This window comes from Trypanosoma cruzi, genomic scaffold (assembly GCF_000209065.1).
Source record: "Trypanosoma cruzi strain CL Brener 1047053517081 genomic scaffold, whole genome shotgun sequence".
NCBI classification, from domain to species: Eukaryota; Euglenozoa; class Kinetoplastea; order Trypanosomatida; family Trypanosomatidae; genus Trypanosoma; species Trypanosoma cruzi.
The window spans coordinates 197,184-209,893 of record NW_001849542.1 but is presented as its reverse complement, the minus strand read 5'-3'; the positions used below and the strand labels follow the sequence as shown (position 1 = coordinate 209,893).

Here is a 12,710-nt window from a genome sequence, read left to right as displayed (position 1 = left end):
CCCAAAGCCCCATCTCGGTCGCAAAGTCTCCGGGGCAGTGGCGCGTCGCTCGCCGACCTTACCGCCTCGCCGCTTCCTGCCACTCCAGTGGAACCATCATCGCTTCTTTCACAGGAAGTATTGCAACGATGGGAAGAAAGTAAACGCGACGCGGAGAGCTTCTACGCCTATGTGAGCGACGAGCATAGGAGTGCGTACATGAAAAAGATTGCGCAGATTACATTAAAGAATTATGAGCGGAACAAGCGTGACCGACTGCGTGGTATTGCCAATGAAAAGCGTCTTGATCGTAAAGGAAATTTGTTGGAGTCCGGCGGATTATGGATCGTTGATGACCAGGTGCGTGCACAGCTGGCACGCATGTATCAGATTGAGCAAGATGGGGAAACAGTCACTGCTGCTGGTGGGGGTGATGCGAAGAAAAATGCGGCGGAAGCACCTTCAGATGACACGACAACGCCAGAGACTGCTCCGCCACCGTTGAGTGAGGAAGATGCCATGCTGCAGCAATTTGTTGCTCAGCGAAAGGCTCAGGAACTGTCGTTTGCGTCTGTACCGGAGGAATTCATGTCGATCAGCGACGAGAACAGGGTGGATGATAAGACGGAGGAGGTGCGTCGACCACCCTCTTCAGCGCGGTCACCGGAGCTGTTGCTGATGGACACAAGTTCACGAGTTTTGGTTTCGCAGCTCTTGCACAAGACGGCCAGTAGCATGCTAAAGCGCCCAACCCTCTCCTGTGCCTCCCGTGCGAGCTCGCAGACCAGCATGGCTATTCTGGGCGGCAAACCCCCGAAGAAGGTCATGCGTCACGCTTAATTAGTCCAGGGTGGCGGTACTGGAAGAAAAAAGAGGAACAAAATGTGTTTTTTTTTTCTTTTTTGGTGTGTGTGTGTGTGCTGCTCCGCTTGAGTGTTTCCTTGGGTCTTACATGCATAACCTGTAAGTACTTGCAGGCATGTGCACTCTATAAATGGTATGTATGATTTATTTGTCCCTTTTATTTCCTTCACTTGATTGTGTTCACATTTTCATTACATGTATGCAAACAACGCGGCAAAGATTATTCCTGAAAGGGGTGGCGGTGGTGGCGGCTTGAGGAAATAAACGAAAAAAAAAACGGGTGGAACTCCCATGGAAAATCAGAGATTGGCGTCTTCCATCCTGCAGCCTCTGGCGTCTGGACCCAAAACCACAACTTCTACCGCCTCGGTGACACGCCAGAAGAGAGGGCGGGCGTCTTATCTGTACGACCGCAATGGAAAACGTCTGCGTGGGTTAAAAGGCGAGGCGGCAAAACTCATGCAAGATCATCGCTTTTTTAGCAGCGAGGAGGAAATTCACCATCTCGAACAGGCTCTCGCGGTAGGACAACGCTCCTTGGAAACTTCAATGGAGGCCGGTGACAGTGGAGTGGGCGGAGTAGGAACACACAAACTACCGACTTTGCCTGATATGTTTGGGGTCATTTCACCCACGGCCACAGGAGGAGGGACAGTGGAAACAATGAATGGTGAAAACGTGGCCCATGGTTCGCTGGTACCACCCACGCATCGCTGGTCACTTGTGCAGCAGCGTCATGTCACCATAGGGTCGGCGTCTCAACGAACCGACGGTCCTGATGCTCCGTCACTGGAGTTGCGTTGTATTAGCACCTCCGGTTATCGCTGGGCACGGGCTGATGCGCTGCTAGTCGAGAATGCACTCATGTCTGCCATGCTGACAGAAAAGGAAGAAGGAGGTGAAGGTGAAGGTGAAAAGGATGGTGGCGATAATGGCGGTGATTGGACGTGTGGGCAAGGGAATCTTCCTGGTGCGTGGTTGACGCATCTCCTCTCTGTTCCCCCAGAAGTGGGACTCTCTGTCCTTCACTCTTCCACTGGACCCTCTCCCTTCGCATTCCTTACCGTGTCCCCGGAGGAGTACGCGACATTGGGGCTGGGCAATGACGTGTATCAGCCGGCCGTACTCCCAGATGAAGGCAACGATCCCGACACTGTGAAATGGCGTTTTGATTATGCGTCCACGTGTAAATTGCTGGAACTCTACGAGCGGTTTGGTAATTTTGTCGTGGTCGCCGACCGATGGCGGTACAGCAATTCCCGTGAAAAAGGGGCATTCCAATCGGCCGAGGGAGTGGGGGCGACGTCGCTGGAAACAAATGTTCCCACGCCGCCTGTCGAAGTGTTGATGGAAAGATATAAACTTGTCTCAGAGGCGGTTTTGCGCTACCGGCTTCGTCTCCTGCAGGAGGTGCTGAAGGACGAGGATGGCAGGGATGAGGCCACCGCAGGCCCGTCCTCCTCTTGCAAGTCAAAACCCCCAACGAGTGGCTTGCGAGTGAAGCCAGCGGAAGAGCGCGCTCTGCCGTCAGCCCATCCGCTGACTTCACTAATGGAGAAGCACCCTGTCCTGGTGGCACAGCGGACGCGGCAGGAGTGGCTCACGCAAAGGTACAGGGAACTCCGTCAAAGCAATGGCACGGAGAATGCCCCCCATGAAGAAAAAGAAAAAGAAGATGAACTGGATGAAACCGATATGCTTTCCAGGCATAGGGCAGATGTTCTGAAACGATTTCTAGATTTGCCACTACCATCGCAAGAGCAACTCACTCAAGCTGCGTGCAAGCGAAATGAAGTTGAAAGCGATGTGTCACTTTTTGTACCGAGTTTTTTACCGCCTCCTGCATCGCCCTTCTGGTATGATGGTCTATTGGAACAATCGCGGCGAAGGCGACTGCGTGAGATCCTCATGCGTGAAGCGGAGATGAATGTGCCTTACTTTAGGGCGTTACTGGCAGAACGGCGTGTGTCAAGTCAAGCAACGGTGTTATTTGAAAAGCTACGAGTGTTGACGAGGGATACCACGACCGCTGTTCAAGAAGATGAGAAAACTTGTGCTGCAGAAGTCGATGAAAGTGCAGAGAAAAGGGGGGGAAATCTCGGACGACAAGGGTTGTGCAAGAAGCGTAAGAAGAAAAAGCAGCAACAATTGGCAGATGCCGTGGGGGAGGACAGCTACCAGGGCATTCAGGAGGAGGTCTCTCGCATCCATTTGCAATGTGAAAGACTCAGGCTGTGCGTGCAGGCAGGCTGGTTTTTACCACCACCCGAAGGTGACGTTGGTGGGAAATCCACCGGCAGTGGTGCGGCAGCAAATCGGGCACTCAGTAATTTTTCAGAGGCTCTTTTACTGTCTTTGCCGCCATCTGTGCCGCGTCTTCACTTGGGAGTGGAGCATGAACTAGAAAAGCACTTGTGGGAAGATCACCGGGCTTTGTGTGACGATGATGCGGAGGTGCAGCAGCTACTATGTGAGGCACGTGTGCTCTATACACAGAATCTTGTCCTCCGTCGCTTCTCCGGAAGATGCGGAGTGTTGGAGGCGTCATTAAAAAAACTGGCGAGTGAGGCAGCTGCCATGGAGATGTATTGAGGGAGGGGAGGGGAATGAAAGAAGAGCTTTTTTTCTTTTTGTTTTTGTTGATTGTTTGGTCAAGTTTTATTATCCTTTCCTGTTTTCTCCAATGGTTTTTGTTCACTTTTTGCCTCTTGTTGAAATCGGGGTTTGGGTGGAGGTTCACTTTGATTGGAAGGCCTGCAAATCTCTCCCTTTTTTTGTGTGTGTGTCTGCGTGTGTGTTTCTGTGTAGGCGGGTGGGTCTCCTTCACGTGAGGGAATCCATCTAAAATAAAAGTGTATTGTATTTCAATTACCTCCGTTAAAAGAGGCACAGACGACAGAGAGCGTCACAGTTCCAGTCGTGCATGTCTCATGTTATCCTTCAGCGTTGTTACACAGGGCAATTAGGAGAGCGAATGCGTCTATTTGGATGTTCTGCATCAAGGGGAGGGGATTTTCTTTTCTCCTCACATCTTGTCGTCTTGCGTGCCGCCATACGGGCAGTCAGCAGCAGAAGTACTTGTAGTAGTATGGCTGCTCCCTGCACTTCCGATGACTTAAACAGAGAGATGAGTTCACACCTGACGCCGTTGGAAATACTGTTTACATTGGTTTCACCTGGAATTGCCACCGCCCCGTGTGTGACAACGGTATCCACACTGTACAGTAACATGCCATTCAAACTGGATGAAGTTATAGACACGAAGAAACTAAAATCGCAGGACACCTGCCAGAATACACATCGCTGGTTACGAACCCAATTTGGCACGCTTGCAAATGGACTGAGGCAGCTGCATGCCACCAACGGGGTGAGCCACTGGGGAGTGTATGTTTCACATGATGGGGTCTATGCCGTGAAGGCCTGTAGTGCCGAGGAATCGGAAGAGGCATTCTCTACTGCTTGTGCATCAAGGCTGAACTTATCCTCCTCTGAAACGGAGTCTCTTCTGGAGGTGTTTATGCCGGTGTTTCCGAGCTTCGCGCCTCCGCCATCGCCGTCAGAGCCACACCTGTCGGGAAGCAAGAAGAAGAGGAAGGGCTGCGTGCCAGTGGGCATGTTCACACCCCAGATGCTCGTGCCGTATGTTCCAACATTCTTTATTCCCATGGAGAAACTACTCGCGGAGCTGCCAGAGGGCTACACAGTTGCTCATATTGAGCAAATATTTGCCGCCACCGGTACACTGGAAATTGTGACGCTGGAGGGTGAAAAATTTGTGCGACTGCATGGAGGAAGGCGTTTGGTGGATTTCAGACGGGACGCTGCAGGGGAAGTGGCGCACGAGCGATGGCGGGAATATCAACCCGACCCATTTCTTTGTGAGTCGTTTCGCCGGCTGTTTCCGCCATCATCGCGCTGGATTTCGCTGCGCCAACTTATCACGGGAGCCCCCGACTCGCTCGTCCGTGCGTTGTTGCCGTGGGAAAATTACAAGACCCTTCTTTATTTCTCGCAGATGCAGCACGTGTTTGGCTTTACACCTGAAGGTGAGGGGGAATTGTGTTGGGTTGCCCCTGTGACGTGTTTGTCGTATCATGACAGCCCTACACCGGCAGTTGTCTCTGAGTTGGTCGGAGTACTGGACGGTCAACGTGTGTGCATCGCAGATCTCTTGGCTCAATCCGCCCACCGCATCTCCGACCACGCCAAGGCACAGATCATCATGTACTACGGCACCCTCCTGGAGTTCTTCCGGGCCCACGGCGATGTGTTCTGCATTGTGGACGACACAATCGTCGGGGTGGCGTCACCACGGGGCACCGCGGAGAAAACGGCGCATACGCTCGAGGAGAAACTGGAGGAGGCACTCGTACACCGCAACCGGCGCACCGCCCAGAAACTACGCCGTCGAATCGCCATGGAGAAGGACCCGGACAACCCATACGCCGATCGAGATGTACTGCTGGATGCCATTCTCCGCTACGTGCCACAAAAACGTTCCATCTCGTTGAATTTTCTTCTGAAGTCACTTCCGCCGTCCCTGTCGGACTTCCTTCCAAGCAAGCCGCTCTCCATCTTTCAGCAGGCGCCGGATAAAATACGTGTTTTTGAGTACCGTTACCGCCATCGCCTGCATCTGATCCGTCCAGGTGTGCCGTTACCACCCGGTGTCCTGCGGCAAAACTACACGGAACCGGAACTCCTCTACTTGTGTGCGGCGGAGCTTCAACAACAGCCTCGCACTGCCGTGGACTTGTACGGCCGTCTTCCTCACGGCGCGAAGGAGGTTATCCGTCAGCAGTACAAGGACATACTGGAACTCTTGCGGCCATACCCGCAGTACTTCACAGTGGTGTTCAAAGACGCCTTGCGTCTCGACACCCGCAGCACGATGATAACACTCATTCAAATGCCCCCAACGGTGGAGCTCAGCGAGGCGGACTACGGTGCTGCGGCACCCGATGACCCCGTCCTGCGGCAACAAGTTGAAGAAGAGGACATGGAAGCGATAAAAACCCTTCCAGAGGAAATTCGGAACACAATGCGGGTGGTTGACAGCGAGTAGGGGGCTTTTCCACAAATTACCGGAAATAAATGCAAGCATTTTAAAAATCATCCCAAAGGCTCTATCAATTAATATATATATATATATATATAATGAGCCGCGCACATGGTTTTACCTATCTGGGCCCCTTCTCTCTCTCTCTCTCTTTCTCTCTCTTCTGCCCCTTGCCCTTTTTTTGCCGCCCTCTCTTGGACAACCCCGTCACAGATATCAAGGCAAGCAAAAAGCGTGCTGCAAACAAATATAGATATATATATCTGCAACGAGAAATAAAATAAAAAATAAGGATTTACGCCAAAGACCATGACAGAAATCAAGTACGAAAACGGCCAGCCCACATTTGAAGGCCCTACCGTGGTCAAGTGCTTCAAGGACAATGGCAACGGTCTTCTTTTCCGTATTGTTAACGAAGAAAAGAAGCAGTGGGCCTTTTACAATGACACGAAGGAATACAACATGAATGTGAAGGCAGCGTTTGGCAAGGACAGCAAGGTGGAACCCCTGGGCTCGACAAAGATGGAGAAGGACGAGGCAACCGGCGAGTTCAAGTGCGAGGTTCAGGTTCCTCCCCTTGCAACAGTGTTGTTTGTCGAGGGTGAGCCGAATGGCTACAAGCTTAACTTTGAAGCCAACCCCGTCGCCAAGTAGCTCTGGTGCCATGAGGCGGTGTCATTACAAAGACGCAATTTATTATTATTATTTTGGGTGCTTTCTGAAAATTTTAGGCTATTTTTGTATTTGTTTTGGATAATATGTTTTTTTTCTCAAATAGGTAAGGTATTTTGTTTACCTATTATTTTTTTTTTATCTCCGCGTCTTTTTCAGCTTGGTTCTCTGGCATTTGAGAACCGTCAAAAACCCCTCTGGTGTCTTTGATCTGCCCAGCGTAACGACAGCGAATTGGCGTGATAACACGTTTCTTCCTCTGGCGTCACTTGTATTTCAACCTTCACCTATCTGGGCCCCTTCCCTCTTTCTCTCTCTTTCTCTCTCTCTCTCTCTTCTGCCCCTTGCCCTTTTTTTGCCGCCCTCTCTTGGACAACCCCGTCACAGATATCAAGGCAAGCAAAAAGCGTGCTGCAAACAAATATAGATATATATATCTGCAACGAGAAATAAAATAAAAAATAAGGATTTACGCCAAAGACCATGACAGAAATCAAGTACGAAAACGGCCAGCCCACATTTGAAGGCCCTACCGTGGTCAAGTGCTTCAAGGACAATGGCAACGGTCTTCTTTTCCGTATTGTTAACGAAGAAAAGAAGCAGTGGGCCTTTTACAATGACACGAAGGAATACAACATGAATGTGAAGGCAGCGTTTGGCAAGGACAGCAAGGTGGAACCCCTGGGCTCGACAAAGATGGAGAAGGACGAGGCAACCGGCGAGTTCAAGTGCGAGGTTCAGGTTCCTCCCCTTGCAACAGTGTTGTTTGTCGAGGGTGAGCCGAATGGCTACAAGCTTAACTTTGAAGCCAACCCCGTCGCCAAGTAGCTCTGGTGCCATGAGGCGGTGTCATTACAAGGACGCAATTTATTATTATTATTTTGGGTGCTTTCTGAAAATTTTCTTTTTTTTTTTTTTTTTGTTTAGGTTAATTGTTGTGCTTTTTTATTAGGAATTTTTATTCAATTGCTATTGGCACTTCAAGGATTAGCGAAGGGTCAAGCAAAGAGGGGAAATGCATCTTAAATTTGGTGGTCTGAGGATTTTTGTGTGTGGGTATGCGTCTTGTGTGTGTGTGTGTTTTTGGGGGGAGGCCAGTTTTTCTGTGTGTAAATTTCCTTTGTTTTTTTATGGTTGGATGAGGGGACTTTTAGGAGATGTTTTTTTTTCTTGTTGCTGTTGTTTCTTCCTTTTTTCCCCCCTTTATATAGTGCTTTACGACAGCGATTGAAAGCATGGCCGATGATCTTTCGCAGTTGGGGGTGAGTTGGGTGGAGGAATCGGCACTGCGTGATGAAGTCGTGGCGGAGGTGGACGCCCAAGTTGTTGCGGAGGCCGCGATGGATGAGGCGGAGCTGCGCCGTCGTTGGGAAGCCCTGGGGGAGATGGAGCACGTGGTTGCGGAGTTGCAGTCGTTGGCTGCGCAGTCCCAAAAGGGTTCTGCGTCGTCGAGGGGGGTGGCGGAGGTGTTGGGAGGGAAAAATGACAAGGAGGGGAAGAGGGAAGAGGAAAATACCGCGGCGGTTCTCCAGTTTCGTCTGGCGAAGGCGCAGCGGGAGGTAGAAAACCGTGCAAAGCTGCTGCGCCGCTGGCAAGTTGAAATGGAGGGCCGGCAGCGAAAACGTCTTGAGGAGGCAAAGAAGCAAAGACAGCTGGCGGGAAAGGAGGAGGAGGCAGCGGCGGAGCGAAGGAAGAGCAACGTTTCAGGCAACACTGCCGTGGCTTCAGCTGGTTTGCATGGCGTGATGGATACGACGAGTATAACTGCCGTGATGAATGTTTCTGGCCTTCAGGTGGCTTCTTCCTTCTCGTCTCTCATATCTGCTGCATCGCCGCTAAAAGCTGCGGATGACACACGGCGTGAACCGAAGATTCCGCTAAAAACCCGTGTCGTTTCGAATGATGCAGCGACGGCGGCGCATTCTCGCACCGCAAAGCAACCGCAGCGGTGCCATCGTAGTGGCAGTCATCCGTCGGTGGCAATGACGGCCTCCGAGTATGCCGGTGGTGCCATTCTGCCCTCGCTTTACCGCGTCACGCTGACGCGCTCGGATTTGCGCTCAAAGTCCATAAAATACGCCGATGATGGCGATCTTGACGTGTTCCACGCGCGACAGCAAAAACGCCGGCGGTTGGAGGAAGTTGCTGCAACCATGGCAGCTTCACATTTAGCCTTATCGCACTCCGGCACTGTGAAGTTGGAAGCTGCTGGCAACACGGGATCAATGGAAGTAAAGCAGGAAAACGACGAAAAAGGAGAAAGCGGCAACACTCGAAAGGAGGCGATTGACGTTGATGCGCTGATGGAGAAGGTGGATGGTGATGATGATAAGAATGTCATGCGGCAACTGCTCATGAATTCTGGCGGTGGCTGTGATAATAACAGTACTGTCCATTATATGAACCGGAGAGAACATGAAACGTCTGTGTCGATAGTCCCCGGTATCTCTCTCTTAGCCAATATTTATAACCGCCTACTGGAGCATCAAAGGGATGGCATTAAATGGCTGTTGCGGCTGCATACACAACGGATGGGTGGTATTCTTGGTGATGAAATGGGCCTTGGCAAGACGATACAAGTGGCATCTATGCTAAATGCCCTGCATCATTCACAGCAATTGCGCGACCCTTGCTTGATTGTATCGCCCTTGACAGTTTTGAGGCAGTGGGTGGCGGAAATGCACCGATGGGCTCCATACATACGGACGTGTGTCATGCATGAAAGCAGTGCCACCAATATGAGCCGTGAGAAACTCATTCAATCCATTCGGTCAACTCCGGCAGTCCTCCTTACAACATACGCGGCTGTGCGGCAACACTGCCATCTCCTACATACGGCACGGTTTCAGTATGTTATTCTTGATGAGGGGCATAAAATTAGTAATCCGGAGGCCACTGTGACACTTGCAGCAAAGTCCTTTCCAACACCGCATCGTCTTATTCTCTCGGGGACTCCGATCCAAAACACATTGAAGGAGCTTTGGTGTCTGTTTGATTTTGTCAGGCCTGGGCTGCTTGGGACCATGACAAAATTTGTGGAGGAGTTTGAGGAACCGATTAATGCAAGTAAAGACGTTCGAGCATCCCCTCTTGCGTTGGCCACAGCTGTGGAATGTGCTCAGGCTTTGCGGGAGCGCATCGCACCCTACCTGCTACGTCGGTTGAAGCGACAGGTCATGAGTGACACGTTGCCGCAGAAGTACGAGCGTGTCATACGCTGCCCATTAAGTGACGATCAGTTGGAGGCATATGTGGAGTTATTAACATCATCGAGAGTGCAGCGGCTTCTTAGCAGCACACTGACGAGTTCACAGCTGATGGGTGGGTTGAACTGCGATGGCCGTGATGCAAATGGTTGTCTACACATTGCTGGTAGACGGTTTCAGTTGTTTCAGCGCCAATATCATGGTGGCATTCGTCTCGAGGCCTTCCGCGTGCTGAACGAACTGCGCCAGATTTGTAATCATGTGGACATTTTCCGATTGCGGCGAGCCGCGAAGGAAAATGGCGCGGAGTACTTTGACGACAACGAGGAGGATGAAACAGACGGGGTGGATGGAAAAACAAAGCGACGACGTGGGTCTCACATGTCGCTACGCAGCAATCGTTTAGTCAACTACTCGGGGAGCGGGAAGCTGCAGACGCTACAAAAATTACTGACGGTGTGGCAACGTGGTGGTCAAAGGGTGTTGGTTTTTTCCCAGACCCGCATGGCGCTGGATATCATTGAGAACATGTGTGAACAAGAGGGGTTTAAATACATCCGCATGGATGGCAGCACAAGTGGTCATCACCGACAGGAACTCATGGATCGTTTTAATGAGGACGACAGCATTGTTGCTGCGTTACTCACTACCCGTGTTGGCGGAGTTGGGGTCAATTTAGTCGGCGCCAACCGTGTTGTGTTGTTTGACCCCGACTGGAACCCTGTGACAGACGAGCAGGCACGAGAGCGGGCATGGCGCATTGGTCAAACACGTGATGTCGGTGTGTATCGCCTTATCGCAAGTGGCACTGTCGAGGAGGCAATTCTTCGCCGGCAGCTCGCCAAGACGTATGTGACGGAGAAGGTGCTGCACAATCCGGCACTGCAGCGTTTCTTTCACCAGCAGGAGAGTCTCACGGAGACGTTTTATTTGGGTGCGGAGTACGACAGCCGTGTGCCGGTGGGAAAGAAACACATCCTTGCGACGCAGGAAATATCGCCCCTGTTGGAGGCAGAGGAGGATGACGATGGGCGTGAACAGGACGATGGGGCAAAGGTGATGCAGGAGAAGGGGGCGGCCGCCGTCTATCGGGTGCGGGCAACGACGATGACGAACAAATTGAATGCATCGTCCACGCCGAGTACGTCGACTGCTGCGTCTGCGAGCAGGGCAGAGACGGCGCTGCTGCAGGATCTCGTTGACGGGCAGGAGTTGCGTGTGTCGGGGGGAGATGCGATTGCACGGCGTCTCGCACGTCTCTCTGCGGCACAAACGATGCAGCGTGTGACGAACACAACGCGCACCATTGAACAACAACAGGCCGAAATGCGGATGCGGGCCTTGCGAGAAGTAAAAGGTGAAAATGGAGATTGAAGTAATAATGACTTGACGGCTGACTTTTTGGCTGTTCGTCCACACATCCACCCGCCCGCTGATGTTTCTTCTCCATTTGGAAAATGTTAGATGGAATGTTGAATGTTGAATGATGATGAGGGTGGTCGCAGTGGTGGTGGTTGTGGCGAGATGTGAATTTGTTTGGGAGTCAATATTTTAAAGCATTCCCGTGGGATGTCCTTTTTTTTTTTCCTTCGTTTCTGTTGTTGTTGTTTTGTGTGTGTGTGTGTGTGTGCCTCTTTGTTTCCTCCCGCACGAAAGAACGGAAAGAAAAAAAAAAAAAAAGAAAAAAAGGGAGGCGGGTTTTCTCTCTCTCTCTCACTTTCTCTGCACGTGGTTGTTTTATAAATGCGTTCATGTGTGTGTACACGGGTACATCTGCTGCAACGATGCCTCTCCTCTCTCTTGAAGAAGCACCATTGCCAGAGTGAATGGCGAATATGTACACAAACATGTGGTGTGGCAATGCTGTGAGGCGGTATTAAACCCACGGGCTTGAGGGATAGATGACATGATGTCTTTTTCTTCTTTTCCTCTTTTCTTCTTTCCCCTCCCTCCATGTATAAAGTAAAAAGGAAATTAGAGTGGTGGGGAAGGAACTGTTGTTTCTTCTCACACCAGTAAATATATATAAATATATATATATATATTTATTTATTTATTTATTTCTTTTTTTTTTAAGTTTAAAACGATAGGAAAAGTTGAAAAGGGGCCTTTCGTACACACACACACACACACAAATATATATTTATATTTATATTTTTATTATTTCTCTCATTCCCCCTTTTAGTTTTTTTTTTTTTTTTTTTTTCCTTCTCTGCCATTCTACCCACATTACATACGCCCATACACACGAAGGAAGGGAGGAAGGAAGGGAAGAAAAGTGGGTGGGGAAGAAAACTTACTTTTCCCGTTCAACATCACCATTAGAAAAATATTGCTTTCGTTGCATCATACAAAACACACACACACACAAGCAAGCAAGCACGCATAGTTGAATACGTCTACAGTTAGAAAGAAAAAGAATTGAAAAAAAAGGAAAGAAGGAAAGAAAGATAGATACATACATACATACAAAAAAAGGGGAGAGAAGGAGAGAAGGAAATTGATTTTAAGAGAAGCAGGAAAGGGGGTGGTTTTATTCTTTATATATTTATTTATTTATATATTTATTTAAAGGCGATTGCCGACGTGGGTAGAGAAGGATAGCACGGAGGCAGGAAAAAAGAGGACAACAACAACAACAACAAGGAGGAGGAGGAGGAGCTACGTTTAACACTACATTAGATACTGCAGACAGGAGAGGAGGGCCTGGGGCGGAGCGAGGCGAGAAAATTATCAAAGAGTGGCAGCGGTGGAAACCCGTGACAGGCCTTGTTGCATCCGCAGCGATAAGTCCCACGGGATCACAGCGACAACTCGGTTAACCTCCCGTCTAATTTACTTTACATCTCCTGCTTGTTTGGTGTTGGTGGGTCGATTCTTTGGACTTTTACCCTTCTCCCTCCACTTCTTCCCCTCCTTTTTTTTTTTTT

General features: G+C 50.2%; 6 protein-coding genes across 6 annotated transcripts, besides 13 other annotated features; all 6 read left to right on the top strand.

Moving 5' to 3' along the window:
• Tc00.1047053506983.10 (hypothetical protein, conserved) lies at positions 1-819 on the top strand (the record flags this gene model as incomplete). The annotated part of the gene is made up of 1 exon (XM_802202.1): positions 1-819. A coding segment is annotated over one exon (819 nt), but the record flags the coding sequence as incomplete, so codon positions are not given.
• Positions 1-12,710: a sequence feature (heterozygous, non-Esmeraldo-like haplotype).
• Tc00.1047053506983.20 (hypothetical protein, conserved) lies at positions 1,135-3,435 on the top strand (the record flags this gene model as incomplete). The annotated part of the gene is made up of 1 exon (XM_802203.1): positions 1,135-3,435. The coding sequence occupies one exon, from the start codon at positions 1,135-1,137 to the stop codon at positions 3,433-3,435; it is 2,301 nt and encodes a 766-aa protein (XP_807296.1).
• Positions 3,767-5,908, top strand: Tc00.1047053506983.30 (hypothetical protein, conserved; the record flags this gene model as incomplete). The annotated part of the gene is made up of 1 exon (XM_802204.1): positions 3,767-5,908. One exon carries the CDS (start codon positions 3,767-3,769, stop codon positions 5,906-5,908), a length of 2,142 nt encoding a protein of 713 aa, XP_807297.1.
• Positions 5,980-6,000: a microsatellite.
• Positions 6,038-6,064: a microsatellite.
• Tc00.1047053506983.39 (calpain-like cysteine peptidase, putative) lies at positions 6,212-6,556 on the top strand (the record flags this gene model as incomplete). The annotated part of the gene is made up of 1 exon (XM_802206.1): positions 6,212-6,556. The coding sequence occupies one exon, from the start codon at positions 6,212-6,214 to the stop codon at positions 6,554-6,556; it is 345 nt and encodes a 114-aa protein (XP_807299.1).
• Positions 6,876-6,910: a microsatellite.
• Tc00.1047053506983.48 (calpain-like cysteine peptidase, putative) lies at positions 7,058-7,402 on the top strand (the record flags this gene model as incomplete). Its single annotated transcript, XM_802207.1, has 1 exon — positions 7,058-7,402. One exon carries the CDS (start codon positions 7,058-7,060, stop codon positions 7,400-7,402), a length of 345 nt encoding a protein of 114 aa, XP_807300.1.
• Positions 7,474-7,499: a microsatellite.
• On the top strand, positions 7,810-11,154 carry Tc00.1047053506983.60 (DNA excision repair protein, putative; the record flags this gene model as incomplete). Its single annotated transcript, XM_802205.1, has 1 exon — positions 7,810-11,154. One exon carries the CDS (start codon positions 7,810-7,812, stop codon positions 11,152-11,154), a length of 3,345 nt encoding a protein of 1,114 aa, XP_807298.1.
• Positions 11,391-11,410: a microsatellite.
• Positions 11,442-11,468: a microsatellite.
• Positions 11,800-11,841: a microsatellite.
• Positions 11,914-11,946: a sequence feature (AT_rich).
• Positions 11,966-11,986: a microsatellite.
• Positions 12,030-12,056: a microsatellite.
• Positions 12,188-12,280: a sequence feature (GA-rich).
• Positions 12,313-12,351: a microsatellite.